The sequence below is a fragment of the Rhinolophus ferrumequinum genome, chromosome 13, assembly GCF_004115265.2.
Source record: "Rhinolophus ferrumequinum isolate MPI-CBG mRhiFer1 chromosome 13, mRhiFer1_v1.p, whole genome shotgun sequence".
In the NCBI taxonomy this organism is placed as follows: Eukaryota; Metazoa; Chordata; class Mammalia; order Chiroptera; family Rhinolophidae; genus Rhinolophus; species Rhinolophus ferrumequinum.
Window position 1 is genome coordinate 52,820,665 of NC_046296.1, and position 16,812 is coordinate 52,837,476.

Consider the following 16,812-nt stretch of genomic DNA (forward strand, 5'->3'; position numbering starts at 1 on the left):
GACTATGCAGCACAGATGCAATTACCCCAAATTTACCTTGGTTCCATAGATTCCTAAAATAATCTCAGGGAACCAAGCTACTTAATATGACAACAATCAAGGTGGAAAATATCCAATAAGTATCCATCAGAATCCAGGTGTACCACATATCACAATGAAAATCACAAGAACACACAGCTCAGGAGATAATTTTAAAATATACTTTCTATGCCCTAGAGTACCTGAAAATCTAGGCCTAAACTGCTCTCTATTAAATTGTACATTAATTATCTTTCAGTTAGTGGCTCCAGTCACAAATTTAGCAACTTTAGCAACAGAATGTGTGATGGTTAATCTTATGTGTCAACTCAACAAGGCTAAGGGATGCCCAGATAGCTGGTAAAACATTATTTCTGGGTGTGTTTGTGAGGGAGTTTCTTGAAGAGATTAGCATTTAAATCAGTAGAGTGAAAAACATCCACCCTCACCAGTAAGTATCATCTACCCCCGAGGGCTCAAATGGAACAAAAAGGCTCAGAAAGAGTGAATTCATATTCTTTCTTTCTCCCTCTCTCCTCCTCCTCCTCCTCTCCTTTCCTCTCTCTCTCTCTCTCTCAACCTCTCTCTCTCTCTCTCTCTCTCTCTCTCTCTCTCTCTCTCTCACACACACACACACACACACACACATACACACACACACACACACACACACACACACCATTTCTCCTGCCCTTGAACATCAGAATTTCTGGTGTTCAGACTTCATGAAGCCTTCAGACTCCATGACTTACACCAGCACCCCTCACCTCCCCTAGTTCTCAGACTTTCGGACTTGGACTGAATATACCACTAGCTTTCCTGGTTCTCTAGTTTGCAGGTGGCACATTGTGGGACTTCTCAGCCTCCTTAACCAAGGGAACCAATTCTTATAATAAATCTCCTCTTATATATATATATATATATACACGTCTTATTGGTTCTGTTTCTCTGGAGAGCCCTGACTAATCCAGAATGGTTCCCTATAAGAAACCCCCTCTTCCTTATAAGAAAATATACAAATATAAAACAATCTTTGGTTTAGTAACGGTAGAGAATACTTACACTTTTATCATTTCAATAATTACTCCCCCCTTATTCTGCGGACCACTATTTCTCCCCACAAAGCAAACCAGCTGAGAAGTTCAGGGGCATGTACGTGGGCCCAAATGGGACAGGCATGAGAAAGTTGGTCTATGCCTATCTACAGACTATCCAGCATGGGATCTGCTTCCTGCTATGTGGACTATGGAAGCACAAGATTTGTACTACAACTCTCATCTAATTTGTACTAGTTTGTGCCGGATTTCTACTGCCCAAAATAAAGGATCCTAACGAATACATAAGCATTTTTTTACTGATTGAGTTTTTATGTAAATGATTTATCTAACCCCTTGACTTACCTCAGCCAAGAATAAAATTCAGATGCTGAACTCCGGACTCAATTTCAGAATAAATTCACTCTACCCCATGTAAGAAGCATATGTGCTTAGAGTATAATATTAAGCAAAATCATGATCACTGACTTAATGGCTTTTTCATTTTAACATTAAAAAATTCTATTAGTAGATACAATAGGTACACTCGGACATATAAACTTATGAATTGACGATGTCTTCATCAGAGTGTAATGAAATTCCACTGCAGCAAATCAGTAAGGTATGTAGTCAAATTCCACAGTATCTCAATATTTAGAAATTGTACTAGAAGTTGTACTTTATCTTTCATTTCTTTGGGATGGTGAGGTAAAATTACATTAATGCTGGTGAAGAGTATCCTAATCCTAGGAATTAGGGGTGTTTATTTTGGGGCTTAGACTATCAGTTATAAACCTGGTGATTACATTAGAAGCATCTAAATGTAATTAACATGTAAAGCAGTTCTAATGCAAACCTTGTTTTACGAGTATAGCCAAATGTTCCAAGGTTATAATTCAACAACTTCAGGAACTTAGATCTTAAAACCCTCAACAGTTATTCTGGATTAGTTCTGGTATGCACGTAGGTATTTTTTTTTTTTGCTATTGTTTTGTGTTATACAGGAGTTTCTCTTTTTTTGTCTTTGTTGTTTTACTCTCTTGGCATGAACTAAACATCTAGAAAGATATTAGTATAGCAATGTAGGCATATCATCTATAGGAGAAAAATAATTTCATAGTACTTTCCAATTTTGCCAAATACGTTCCATCTTTCTGCTATTTGACTAGCAAGGGAAGTAAGGACATAATAATAAAAAGACAGAATTCTTAGACAAGAAAATTTGATTTTGAAGAGAAAAATAATTAAGTATATTATGATCCAAGAGCATTTTTTTCCTTTGACCCTCAAGAATATGAGCAGAGGCAACATCAAGTTCAAATAAACAGGACAACCAATCAAACTGATAAAGCCCAACAAATCAAAACAGAGATACTGTAAAACTGTAAACTATGGAGTAAAGTGATTATATAAATAATGTACTCTCATATATTTTTTTTGTCTCATATATTATTGAATCTGGTTTACAATGAGCTGAAATAGAGTTTTAACTGGAATATATAAAGGTCAATGAGTCTGTGATCTAAGAGTTTCAAAAGAAACACCTTGCTATTCTAAGGGAGCACAGTAAATGCTGAACCAAATTAATTATGCTTGGTAATCACAGTTCTAATATGTATATTTTCTACAAAGGAATAAAGAGAAACTAATATAAATTGCTGACTTCCATTTTCACTAGAACTTCACAACCCTTGGATACAAAGTGGAAAACGAGTCAACTAGAAACTAAAAATGAAAGATTAATGAGGCACAAAAATCGATGTTTTACTTAGGGGGAAAAAAATAATTTCCCCCTCTGGAGTGGAATGTATTAAAACAAAGTGTCCCCTAATCTTTTCTATAGTTCATATAGTCTATAGTTCATATTCCACAAGACCACACTTCCAATCATTATCAAGATTAACATCTAATATTATTCACTGACTACTACAATATGCAGGAAAACTTGTACAAGCATTTTGTCTTCTCTCTAGACTGTTACAAATACCGTTAATTCTTTGAACAACATCAAATTAGGAAAGCTGAAACTGTTCTTACCTTAAACTGACGCTACATAACCACAGATTGTAATATGGAGCTGAGGGCAGTCACAACCCAAATCCTCATCTATGATGAACCCAGGCTTTTGTCTTCAGGCTTCCTGATCAGAACTTGCTTCCTGGTCCATTTAGTTTCTTTCACACTAACCACGGCCTATTCACTTGCATTCCACCTCTTCTCTGCAAAGCATTTGCAGACCCTGCCCAAAGTAGCTGCTCCTCAAGCCATATCTTGCCTGCATCACATTTTAAAGAATGCCGCATACACTGGCCTAACCCATTTCTGGGTCTCTCCAGGACAGCCCAATTTTGAAGGTGCCTGAGATCAACTGCTAACACAAATAAAGAAAATGTCCTTTGGCACAGCAATCTGACTTAAAGACAAAATGCGTTTTTAGACAATTTCTACGAGAGCCTTTCATCCCAATAAAATTACTAACTAAAGGTATTGTTTTCCAAAGTTTAATTTATTTACACTAATTTTATCTTATAAGAAAATTTCATTTCAAAATAACTTTTAGGGCTACTATTTTAGCTTTTAGGTAACAAAGGAAATCAGTGGATCTTCACGCAATTAATATTTTAATAGAATTCATCATCCGAACAAAATGCTGGCAAACCAGTCATACAAATATTCAGGGTTAAATAATTACTTAAAACGCTCATTTATATTCTCCTATTGATAATTATATATTTTTACCTTGAGAAGGTATGTGGGAATATTACTGAAATCCACCGGCAACTTCAAAAGAAAACGAGCTGAAAATTCACCAGTCTGTAGAAAGAAAGGTATAATAATAAGATTAAAATCAAAAATAGATTGTGAAGTGACAATTATGGCCAAGGCCACTAGTTCAACCTGTTCAAACTACAGGCATCTTCAATTTGGGAAAGCAACATGAAGAAAGAAAAGAAGACTGGAAAAGTAGGGGAGGATCAAAAGGAAGTATTAAATTATTAGTTACTAAAAAGCAAAATTAGAATTTTTTAAATCTGCATTTTAAATGTGCAATAAAATTATAAGGAGTATCACCTTTTTGTCTTTTGAAAGTCTAGAAAGAATACCTGACTCTATGATTTTCTAAAAATCCAAACACTAGAGATATACCTGCCCCTTCAATTCATTTGTATTTTCTAAAGCATTCAGACCACTTCACTAATATTTATAACCCACAGGCTCATGACATGTATCACCAGCCTTTATAGTGTTGTCTAGAAGTGCACACAAAGGTTAAACTTCTCCCCATATAAAGCAGTACATCAGTGGGTACCCAAAGGAGATTTAATTTCCTGACAATCTGCTAATAACATCATTATCATCAACTAATGTTTTTCGGTAATTCTTTCTATGATCCAATCTTCACAGGAAAGATGGACAGAAGTTTGCTGATTTAAAACATTTAACTAAACTATAAATAATAACCTTCTATTTTTTAAAAGAGAAAATTCATGTAAAAGAAAAAAGTTTCTCTCTCAATTTTTATGATGGGAAAGGCTTAAGGAATCACATTGTTTTAAGCTATGCCAATCTAGAGGAAGGGTTTTCCAACTGGGCTATGCAGACACCGAGGGGTCCCAAGGAAACTCTGTAAAGGCAACAAAGGTGGGTGCTGAGCGGTTGGGGTCCTGGGTCTTCCAGCCTCTCTCATTGCAAGCCTGCAGCTCAGCTTGGGATTCTGACATACTGGGTTTCACTATGGTATGATGTTTGAAGCAATAACTCCAAGAATAATCTAGAACTATGTACTCTAAAGAGTGGATCTCTATCCTTTTCATACTGTGACTCGTAAAGAGCTCCCAAATCTCCACTCCCTTTCCCCCTTTAAAAAAAAATAAATAAGTACCTCAAATTCCCCAAAACATATCTTTAAACATAGTAAGCATTTACAAATTTTTTTAATGATGGCTGGATGAACACACTTAAGCACACAGGCACATTTCTACAGATGATTCCACAACATACACGATTCCTGTCTACAAACACCCTAGCAACTAACTGGCTTCAAGGTCCTGGCCCTAATTTTAAAACTCTGACCTAATACCTTGAAAATGCAAACAGAAATATAAACCTTGAGCTCAAAAGATAACAATGATAACTACCATCTGCGTAGTTGTTCACTGTTTGTTTTCCTGCTTACAACATCTTTTAACTTCTATCAACCTCTGGCAAAGGACACAACACTTCTTCATCACAAGCCTAACTCTGTGACAGAAAAGGCAGAAATGAGAGAACTGAATGAACAGAATCAAAGCTGAGGCAAGCCAGACGGAGTCACAGCAGCCACTGTGCCACCAGGAATGCCAATGGCAAGAAACACAACTAGTCCTCAGAGCTGATAGCTGCACTGAGTATGAAACGCCAATACATGCAGGTTACTCAACACCAAGCACCAGAGAGGATAGTTAAGTGCCACTTAAGGACCTACAGACAGCTCACCATGGTGGGTGGGAGGAGAAGGTCTCTGAAAGATCCTAACAAAATTCTTACCTTCTGTTATCATCTAAGATTACTAGAAAGGTGTGGTTTTGGTGTTATGTTAAGCTCCAAGGACTCTAGCACTAACATACCGTGTTAAGTATGATTCTTTGGACCTAAGAGTCTGTTGTTAAGTCTAAGAAGTCATTAAAAGTTGCCCCTATACTTATAGGGGCAATATACAAAGTACAGAGTTAAATGGGCGCTTAAGAGGGGCACCTAGCCCAGTGGGAGTTTGGAGGTGGGTATGGAAGGAACAGAAAAGTCTTCCTTTAGTGCTGTGTACAGTGCTACAGAGGGAGGAACACTCACCAAAGAATACATGTTTCCACCAACTGCCCCCATGCTCTTTCTCCTGTGTCATCAGTTTTTCTTCTTTACCCATTCACTTCCATCAGCATCCACACATCATTTAAACAAGTCTTTCTTGACTTCATATCCCTCTTCAGGTCCATCTCATTTCTTATTCTACTTTACAAAATAATCTCTTATAAAGAATTAATCTATATTCGAAGTCTACATTTCCTCTTTTATTATTCTCTTGAACGCTCCCCCAGGCAGCCTTTCTTCCCCACCACAACACCAAAACAGCTCATCAAGGACCTCCCCATTTCCAAATCCAATGGCATTCCTCAGTCCTCACCTTATTCCTTATTCTATCAGCAGCACTTTGAGAGACCTGATCCCTCCTTTCCTGGAACATTCTTCACTTGGTTTCCAGGCCCCCACTCTCTCTTGCTTCCTCTCTACTTCACTGGCCCTCCCTCTGAGCTCCCCAATCTCTGAACACTAGAGTATACCAAGGGCTTAACCCCAAGCCCTCTTTCCTTTATCTGCACTCCCCAGGTGATCTCGTCTAGGCTCATGACTTTAAATGCCATTTATAGGGTAATGATTCCCAAATGTCATATCTCTATCCCAGACCTCCTACTAATTCAAGTTTCATTTACCCAACTACCGTAACTACAACCAAACTCGCTCTTCCTTTGATAGTTATCCATTTCAGTAAATGGCAATTTCATTCTTTCTGCCTCTCAGGCCAAAAAAACCTCAGAATCATCCTTGACTCCTATCTTTCTCTCACAATCCACATTCAAAATGGCAGCAAAACCTGCCTCTACCTTCAATTTATATGCTAAGTCCAACCACTTCTCACCACCTCCACAACCGCGACCACCTGATCTGAGCCACTATTATCTCTCCCCCGATAATTATGATCACCCGACAGCTTCAGCCTGTTCACCCGCAGGTAATTCCCATCACCACACATTAGTCAGGTGATGGTCCTCCCCTGCTCAAAACTCCAATGGTGGGGAGTTAGTAACAACCGAGCAGAGGTGTGAAAGACGGGAGGTGGCAACCCATGGGGAATGTGGGGGGAAACACCCCAGGCAAAGAGAACACCAAGGATAAACAGGGTTGATGTAGGAGTTCCTGGATACCCAGTATTACTAGAGCAAAAAAAGCTCTGATACTGCTCTGAGTCACCCAGAAACTGTTCTCTATAGTGTGAGCAATTTCTACTAAACCCCTACAGGAAAGATATGCCACAATCATTCATAAAATTAGTGAACACTACTACAATGGCTGCTATATCTATGTGTAACATTTGGTAAGTCATTCCTGGAGATGTTGCGACAAGTTTTTAAAAAGTACCCACGAATTAGAAAAGGTTGGTTGGACAGACAATGTATGAGTCAAACCCATTCATTCCTTCTTCATTTTCAATTTTCAGAGGCAAACTACCTACCAATCAATAAATAGCCATTTCTACCTACTAGTCTAAAATGTCAATCTGTAAGTTAAAATGGCAATCTCAAAATTTAGTTTCTTAGACTCCTACATATATTTTTCAATATATGGCTCTTATATATATTTTTTGAAACAACAAAAGAAGTGAAATATGAGATTCAAAAAATTAAAAGAACTCTTGTACATAAAAGGTAATCCGAAAGATAATTGCATATTTAGCACTTGGACTCATTGGAACTGCTGGTTATTTTAGTCCATGCACTGTATTTTAGTTCTTTTGCCCTTTTTTAGTTTGTACAATACATTTGTATTCTCCCAGCTATTTTAGACCAACATTCTTTTAAAAATGCTCAAACGGTCCCTTTATCCCTTCTCAAAATGTTGATCCTAGAACTAGTATAAATTTATGTTTATTGGCAACAGACTGATTTATACAACTAAATTCATAATAAATGAAACTTAAGACTGTGAAAAGAAGCTAGTCTAATAGAAACCATAAAAGTGTTTTGTGATCTCCAACTTTCAAGCTTACTATAGATTTTGTATGTTCCTACTAAGAGATTAAAGAAAACCTACCATGTTTCCCCGAAAATCAGACCTAACCAGAAAATAAGCCCTAGCATGATTTTCTAGGGTGACATCCCCTGAACCTAAGCTCTAATGCGTCTTTTGAAGCAAAAAATAATATAAGACCCGGTCTTATTTTCGGGGAAACACGGTAGCACTTGTTTCTAACAGCGCTGGAAATGTTGGCAACTAAGACTCAAGAATTCAGTTTACAATTCTTCCCCTGATTTTCCTTGTGACCTGTAAGCTAATCTTCCTCTGTGAAACTGAGTAAATGGTGATTTAAAATATATCTTAATGTAAAATTTGAGCTATACACATGATATGAGAAGCAAGACACAAGTGAAAAATCCTTTCCGAATTCTACCGCAGACAATGATTTTTTTCCTGTGTTTTCATATTTGAAGTTCCAACAGTTATTCAGACAATTTATGGTCACTCTGTTGTAACGTCAAAGATTGCTTCCATAGCAATCTTTTCTGTAAGCTGAAAATGAGACATTTAGATGCAGCCAAGTGAACAGAATAATTTGATTTTTTTGTCAATCCTTGGTCAAATCTTCTCTTGGAAAGACATAAAAAATTATCTGACCTATGACTGTTAAAATGTCAGCCATTCCGCCAACTGCCTTAATGGCAATTTCCCCAGCATTAGGGATAAATATGTCCATTTTTCAAGTTATAGTACATTGGCAAGTAACTTAAACTAACAAGACTAAGTTTTGGCTCGTATTTTACATTAAGATATGTTTTAAATCACCATTTACTCATTTTCACAGAGGAAGTTTAGTTTACAGGTCACAAGGAAAATCAGGGGCAGAACTGAAAACTGAATTCTTGAATCTTAGTTTCCAACACTATTAGAAACAAGGGCTAAGTTTTCTTCAGTCTCTCAATAGCAAACCACAGAATGTATAGTAGGCTTTAAAGCTGGCAATCATAAAGCACTTTTTTATTAGGTCTAAGCATTTCTTCTGGTAATAGCAGCTGTGTCATAGTGTTCTCTTCCTTTTGGAGGTGACAGGTAGGCATCTTATGCAGAAAGGATTCCAACCCCAGGCTGCTCTATAAAGGGAAATTTACTTTCTTTCTTAGACACTGTTCCCTGTCAACAAACAAGCTGTCATCTGAAATTGACTGCTCTTAGATAGCTAAAACTAATAAATATTCGAGAATGGCCGTAACTTTAGCTGGGTGACAGCCTGGTAAGGGCAATTCTCCAAATGGACGCTGACAACCAATAGCTTAAGTCTGGACATTGTTCCTTGGCAAATGCATAATTATGTACTACATGTGAAAAAGAAAACCAAAATTAGTCCAAGTAGAACATCTCATACTTTACAAAAAGGTTTTCTAAGATATAAGATTTAATTTTCCCCAAAACTCTATGCAGTAGATCTAGTTCATTTATACCTATTTTAGAAATGAGAAAATTGAAGCTTAGAACAGTCAAGAAACTTGCCGACAGTAGTTGAAAGAATAATAAAGAATCAGAACTCAATCTAAGGCTCAAGACCAATGGATCCATTCATTCCTATGAATTAAGAGCCTAAAATGTACCAGGCCTTATACTACGTACTGCGAATATAATGAGTAAAAGAGACACGATCCCCGCCCTCCTGAAGCTTATACTCTAGTAAATCAGATAGCATTAACATAATACTCCTATAAATTATAACCTGTGAAAAATACTATCAAAGAAAGGGCAGGGTGTGCTGAGAGCGTATTTCATGAAGACCTGACCTGTCTAGGCTTGGGGGTTCATTTCTTTGAGCGACCCTTTGAGAAGCCAAGTCAAAGACCATGTGAAAAAAGAAACAATACCAGCCAGGAGAACTTAGAAGAAGAAAAGTAATGAAGAGGGCTGGCTACACCAGATAGTAAAGCATAACATAAAGACACAATAATTCGAGCAAGGTAGAACTGGTGTTTCATCCACACACAGACCAGGGGCACAGAAAGTAAGTACAGAAATAAGCCCCAAAACATTGAGTGTATGACTGATGGTGTCAGATAACTGGGTAGCCAATCTAGGAACAAACAAAAGTTAGATACATAGTTCACATCATATATGAAGATAAAGTCCAAGTGGATTAAAGATTTCAGTGTAAAAACTAAAATCATAAAGAATAAAACACTGATGAATGTTTTAGAACAGAGAATGTCTTTCTAATATGACTCCAAATTCAGAAGCGATAAAGGAAAAGATAGATACACTTGACTACCTGAACACAAAAACTTTGGGGATGGCAAACCACCATCAGCAAAGTTAAAAGACAACTGACAAACTTAGAAAAATGTATTTGCAATTCTATCACAAAGAGCTAATGTCCTTAATGAATAAGAGATTAAAACCCCAAGAGAAAAACAGACAAAGGCTATGGACAAAAAACAAAGTGACTCTTAAACATATGAAAAAATGCTTAACCTCACTCGTAACAAGGAATACAAATTAAAACTAAACTGAATATAATTTTTCACCAAACATATTGGCAGAAATATGTCAGCACTTTAAAGATATCACTGCACTGTTTTCTTACCATTGTTTTTTAATTAATTAATTAATTTTAAATTAAATTTATTGGGGTGACATTGGTAAATAAGATTATGTAAGTTTCAAGTATACAATATTACAATACATCATCTGTATACTGAATTGTGTACGTAGCACCCAAAGTTTAGTCTCCTTCTGTCACCATATATTTAACCCCCTTTGCCCTCTACAACCTCCCCCCACCTCCCTTGCCCCCCGATAACCACCATACTGTTGTCTCTGTCAATGAGTTTTCTTATTTGTTTGTTTGTTTGTTTTATTCATTAATGTGTTGCTTCCTGTTTTATATCCCACATGAGTGATCACCTCCATTGTTTTTGATGAAAAATCAGTGGTGACTCAAATAATTGTTCACCTACATATCAAGTATCATTTTTCTGTGGCTGCTTAAGATTTTCTCTTTATGTCTGGTTTTCAGTATTTTGACTATAACATGCTTTGCTTGTTTTTCTTTACATTTGTCTTGGTTGGGGATTGTTGAGATTTAAATCTGTAAATTAATGCCTTTCACCATATTTGGGAATCTCTGGACATTATTTCATCCAACATTTTCCTGCCCTCTCTTTTTATCCTCTCCTCTCCTTCTAGAACTCTGCTTTCATGTATATTAGATGTTTTGAATTTGTCCCATAAGTTCTGCTTTCCCTCCTAAGTATCAACCTCCCTCCAGTAGCTGCCTGCTTCTGACCACTCTCCAGCACCTTCAGGCATATGGCTTTATATTTAGTCTAGAGCTAATAGTTATTTGTGGAAGGGTTAACACAAGAGGAGCTACCTGGTCTTTGCTCAAAGTGGAATCTGACAGAAATCTACAAATATGTTAATACGCTGTTGACAATACCGTGGAGAAACAATCACTCTCATATATTGCTGCTGGGTTAATAAATTTGTATACTAAACTTTATGGAGGGCACTTTGGTGGTAATATTATAAACACATAAAATCTTTGACCCAGCAATTGCACTAATGGTTATTTATCTTACAGACATGCTTGAACCCATGCAAAAGGACATGTACAAGATTATTTATTACAGTATTATTTGTAACAGCAAAAGATTTAAAACAACAAGAGAGTTCAGATTATAAATCACAGTTCAATTATACAAGTACAATGTAATAATATACAAGTCTTTTTAAAAAGAATGAGGGAGTTCTCTATGTGCTTATAGGCAAAAAGTCTCCAATCTATATAAAATCAAAAGCAAAGTGCAAAACAGTATATATGTTACCATTTGCATAAAAAAGAAGGGAATATATATGGATTTGTATTTGCTTATATGTGCATAAAATACTTCTGAAAAGCTACACTAGAAAAAAGCTACACCGGTGCTTACATGGGGTATGAGAAGGAAAGAAGGTGGTATGATTTGGGTGGACACATGATAATGATGGCAGGAAGACTTTTCACTATATAGTTTTCAATAGATTTTGATTTTTGAATAATACATTATCTACTCAAACATTTTTTAAAAGGGATTTGAAAATTTTAAATTAAAAGCATGTATAACGAGATGCTCATAATTCATGCATTCACTCATTCATGCATTCAACAAACATTTATTGAGCACCTACTGTGCCAAGCACCAGGCTGAGTAATGACGATCTTAAGACCAACAAAATACAGTCTCTATCCTCACAGCGCTTAAAGTCTACTTTGAGTAGACAAATATTACAGTGTGATGATCTGACAGAAATATTTACAGGATGCTTTGGAAGTGATTGAGTTAGGAGTCTTAGTTTCAGGTAACATACACAATTCCAATTCAAACTAACTTGAGCAAATAAAGATAATTTATTATTCGGATATGTGGTATCTCAAGGAATCTAAGATTAAAAATGTAGCCTGGCCTTGATTTGAATGACTCTAAAACCCTCTGTATTGTCTCTTGGTCTCTTGTCTCTGCTCCTTCTGTGCTTCATCTTACTTTCTCTCCATTTAGTACCTTCTGATTCTTCTGACTAGTTAATGTGAGGGGAGAAAAGCCCCCATTTTCACGTGGTTCAGACCAGTTACTCATAACAAGACCAAGTTCACTCAGGACTAACCCCAAATTCACAGGCAAGTGAGGCTTATGTGCCTCCTGATCTAATTAATCAACACTATTTCCACAGTTCTTTATAGTAAAAAAACGTGAGTGTTACCATAAATTCACTGAAAATATTAATAACTGATAAAATAGGAAATACTTGGGGGCAAAGGAAGTTTTTGTACATTTCCCAAATGCCATAAAAATATCTGAGGGTTTTCTTGTAGAACATTTCAAATACTAGATTCGCATTTTTCCTTTTAGTACATGGAGACAAGGCTTTAAAAACCAAGTCAGCTGTTCTTTTGAAGATACTTGTAGATTTCCTTCATGCTGACAAAAATGTGCCTTGGTGATTGGGTCTTCTTCTGAATTCTTATACAGGCTGAATAAGCCATTTGAGACTTAATCTATCCAGCACTGCTATTTCATTTTTTACAAATATGTGTTGGGTCTTCTCAACACAATTTTAACACCTTCAAGAGCAAACGCTATGGCTGGTATACTGCTCTTTTTTAATCCAAAACCTAGCACAGTAGACTTTCCATAAATGTACGTAAGTCCTACACTGGCTTAGCCCTATTAAATTGCATCTTATGGGATTGGCGCAGCATTCTAGTACATAAAAATATAATTTTAAATATTGACTCTGTAGCTTTTCATAATAACTATCTTTTCAAGCTCTGTGTTATCAGAACAAAATGAAAAGTATGCCTTTCAATACCCTCATAAAACAATGAACATAACAGGACCAAAGGAAAAGCCCGGTGACATTCACAAGACACGTGATGCCTGACAAAAGTAATATCCAATTTTAGGTGTAGCTCTACCATAGATTCAAACAACTAAGAAAGGCGCATACAGTCGGTAAAATACTGGGGAAGAATGACCGAATGATGTCTTGAAAATGAAATAATCCAGTTCAGTGATCTTCACCTTCCTTACAAGGGCCTGAGAAGTTTACCATGCCTGTTTCCTGATTACCCAACTGCCTACTGCATTCTTAAACGTGTGCACATCATCCACTTACAGACCTGAGTGTAAGTTCTTTAAAAGATCTTCAGAATGTTATTACTTCCTACACCCTTCAAGGATATTTCTGCTTCTCCATAATTCCTCAAAGATACTACCTCTGAGAACACATCTGCCAGTTTCTTCAGTATCCTGAAAGACTTCTCTAGACCTCCAGAAGGAGTGTAGCCTCGATTTTAGCCCAGGAGACCCATTTTGGACATCTGACCCCCAGACCTATAAGATAATAAATTTGTGTCGTTTAAAGCTAGCAAGTTTGGAATAACAATACGAAACTAATAAAGGCCCTGATGCAAAAAAATCTTGGCTCAAAATCAAGCTCCTTTCTTTCTGCCAGGGCCCTGTATTTATCCTCCAGATTCTCGGTCTCTACGGTTTCCATTGGCAGGCTGTCCTTCCACATATTCCTGAGTCAGCACGCCAAGCTTGAATGTGTTTCATCCCTTAAAACTCACCTTTCTCTCCCATTCCTTGACCAGTAACTAACTCAAATGCTATATTTTTATTTCTATAGTCTCAGCTCTAGGGTTTCGAATTTTTTCGCTTTCCCGTTCCCGAATCACAAGAAAAGTTGGTCGGGAAATCGGGAAAATGGGCTTCTTGAACCCAGGTGGTTGGCAGTATCAGCCATCACTTTGTGGAAACGATTCATCGTGGAGCACAGAAAAGAGTTTGTATCTCGGGATTCAGGAAGCGGAAAGCGAAAAAAATTCCTGAGAACGGGCCGGAATTCCATCCCGGAAACCCTACTCAGCTCCCACTCCCACTAGGCCTTCCCTAGGCCTGGTCTGCTGTAAGCTTAACCTCTAACTGTCCACCTTGCCTTATTATGAGATTATCGGTTTCTTTACTTGCCCTGAATCCATAACCATTGCCCTAATGCTTACAAATTACTCAAAGGTAAATCAAAATAAACTGGGGTAATTATAGCAGGAGTAGGTTTTGTAAGTAAACCACGGAGAATCAATAACGTTGAATAGAAAGTTTTGAAATACTATCAATTCAAACTGTCTGGCTGCTTTAAATGAATTTAAACTTCTACACCCAGATGAACTACAACGCAAGTATTAGCTGAGCCAATGAACAGAATTTCAAAAATTCTTAGTTCAGAAAAGGTACCATAAAACTGGACATATTTAAATTTAGCCTTAATATTAAAAGAGCAAATTTGGGTGGGAAGAAAAATCCTAAAGAATAAAGACCAATTAGTTTGACAGTGATTCATGTTTTTAAATGAGTCTATCACAACTAAAGACAACACAAGTTCACCAACATGAAGTCATGCCAAATTTGCCTAACACCCTTTTTCGAGAGGACAGCTAAGTTGATTATTTAATAAGGGAAATGCTGGGGCTAGAGGATAAACTAAGTTCAACAAAGTTTTCCTTACTATCAATGTGAACAGATTAAAGTTTCAAAATAATCAGTTTAAAACCTTAAACTCTGCACTGTTGGTAAAAATATACAATGTTGCAGCCATTATGGAAAACACTATGGAGGTTCCTCAAAAAATTAAAAATAGAACTAGCAATATGATCCAGCAATTCCACTTTGGGGGATATACTGAAAAGAATTCAAAGCAGGATCTTGATAGAGATTAGCACACCCATGTACAGTGCAGCTTTATTCATACGTAATAGCCAAGAGATGGAAGCAACACAAAAATCCATCGACCGTTGGACAAAATGTAGTATATGTACATACAGAATACTATGCAACCTTAAAAAATGAAAGAAATCCTGTCACATGCTACAATATGGATGAACCTCAAAGACATTGTGCTAAGCAAAATAAGCGTAATGAGCTTAAGCTTAATAAGCTTAGCACAGTATCACAAGGAAAAGACAAATGCTATGTGATTCCACTTAAATGAGGTATTTAAAGGAGTCAAAATCATAGAAACAGAAAAAGGGTAGCTGCTAAGCGCTGGAGGGAATAGGAATTAGTATTCAATGGATATAGAGGTTCAGTTTTGCAAAATGAAAAAGTTCTAAGATCTGTTGGCACAACAATGTGAATATACTTAATGCTACTAAACTATATACTTAGAAATGGCTAAGATGGTAAATTTAATTTTATGGATATTTTACAACAATATAATTAAAAATATAAATTTACAAAAAAAACCCACAAACAAACAAACAAAAATAAACCCTGAACTGAACAAGATAATTTGTAACAAGAATAAACTGCAGTCCTACTGATGCAAAGGCATTAATCATGTAGAAGACCTTGGAAACTATGTCCTTTTAAGAAAAAGCTGAAGAATAAGAGGAGGAGGCATATTTAACTTAAGTAAAAGAAAATGAAGTGAAACCTAAAAGCATTAACACAGAGAAGGGAACCTAAACTGACTCTGTGCTTAGAGGGTTCATTCATTCATTCATTCATGCAACAAATGTTTATGGAATGTAAACAATGTGGCAGGCACTGTCCTAGGTATTTATGATCTATCAGTGAACAGAACAAAGATCCTGCCTTCATGGAATTTTACATTCCAGTGGGGAGAGACAGACAAACAACAAACATAATAAGGAAGTCTGGTAGGCTGCTTGTAAGTGGCTTCCAACAATCCCTGGTATTCATCCTCTTATGTAATTACTCGTGTGTGTGTGTGTGTGTGTGTGTGTGTGTGTGTGTGAGTGAACTAGACTTCAGTAGAATATAACAAAAGTGATGAGATGTCACTTCTGAGATTAGTTTAGGAAAACTGTGACTTCTCTCTTGCTCACACACTCTCGCTCTCTCCTGCTTACTCTCTCTGGTGAAACCAGCTGACATCTTATGAGCTTCCCTATGGAGAGGCCCTTAGAAGAAGCAAGAAACTGAGGGCAGCCTCCAGCCAACAGCCAGCACTGAACTGAGATCCTCAGTTCAACATCCCACTAGGCAATGAATGGTACCAACAACCACATGAAATGAATGAGTTTAGAATGGATCCATCTCCAGTGGAGTCCTGAGCAGACTGCAGCCCTGACTGATATAATACCCTGAGTGCAGCCTCTGACAGACCCTGAAGCAAAGAGGCTACACAGATTCCTGACAAAAATACGACAATATATGTTGTTTTAAGCCACTAAACTCTGGAATAATTATTTTATATGCAGCAACATATAACTACTGTGTTTCCCCAAAAATAAGACCCAGCTAGACAATCAGCTCTAATGCGTCTTTTGGAACAAAAATTAACATAAGACCCGGTCTTATTTTACTATAATATAAGACCAGGTCTTATCTAACATAATATAATATAAGACTGGGTCTTGTACTAATTTTTGCTCCAAAAGATGCATTAGAGCTGATTGTCTGGCTAG

The 16,812-nt window shown here is 36.9% G+C and overlaps 1 protein-coding gene across 1 annotated transcript in view; it reads right to left on the minus strand.

The window, feature by feature from the left end:
• BABAM2 (BRISC and BRCA1 A complex member 2) overlaps window positions 1–16,812 on the minus strand; it is a 364,621-nt gene that overhangs the window by 231,720 nt on the left and 116,089 nt on the right. The window contains exon 6 of the mRNA XM_033125481.1: window positions 3,792–3,866. Within this exon, the coding sequence (XP_032981372.1) occupies window positions 3,792–3,866 (75 nt within the window). The remainder of the gene's footprint in view (window positions 1–3,791; window positions 3,867–16,812) is intronic.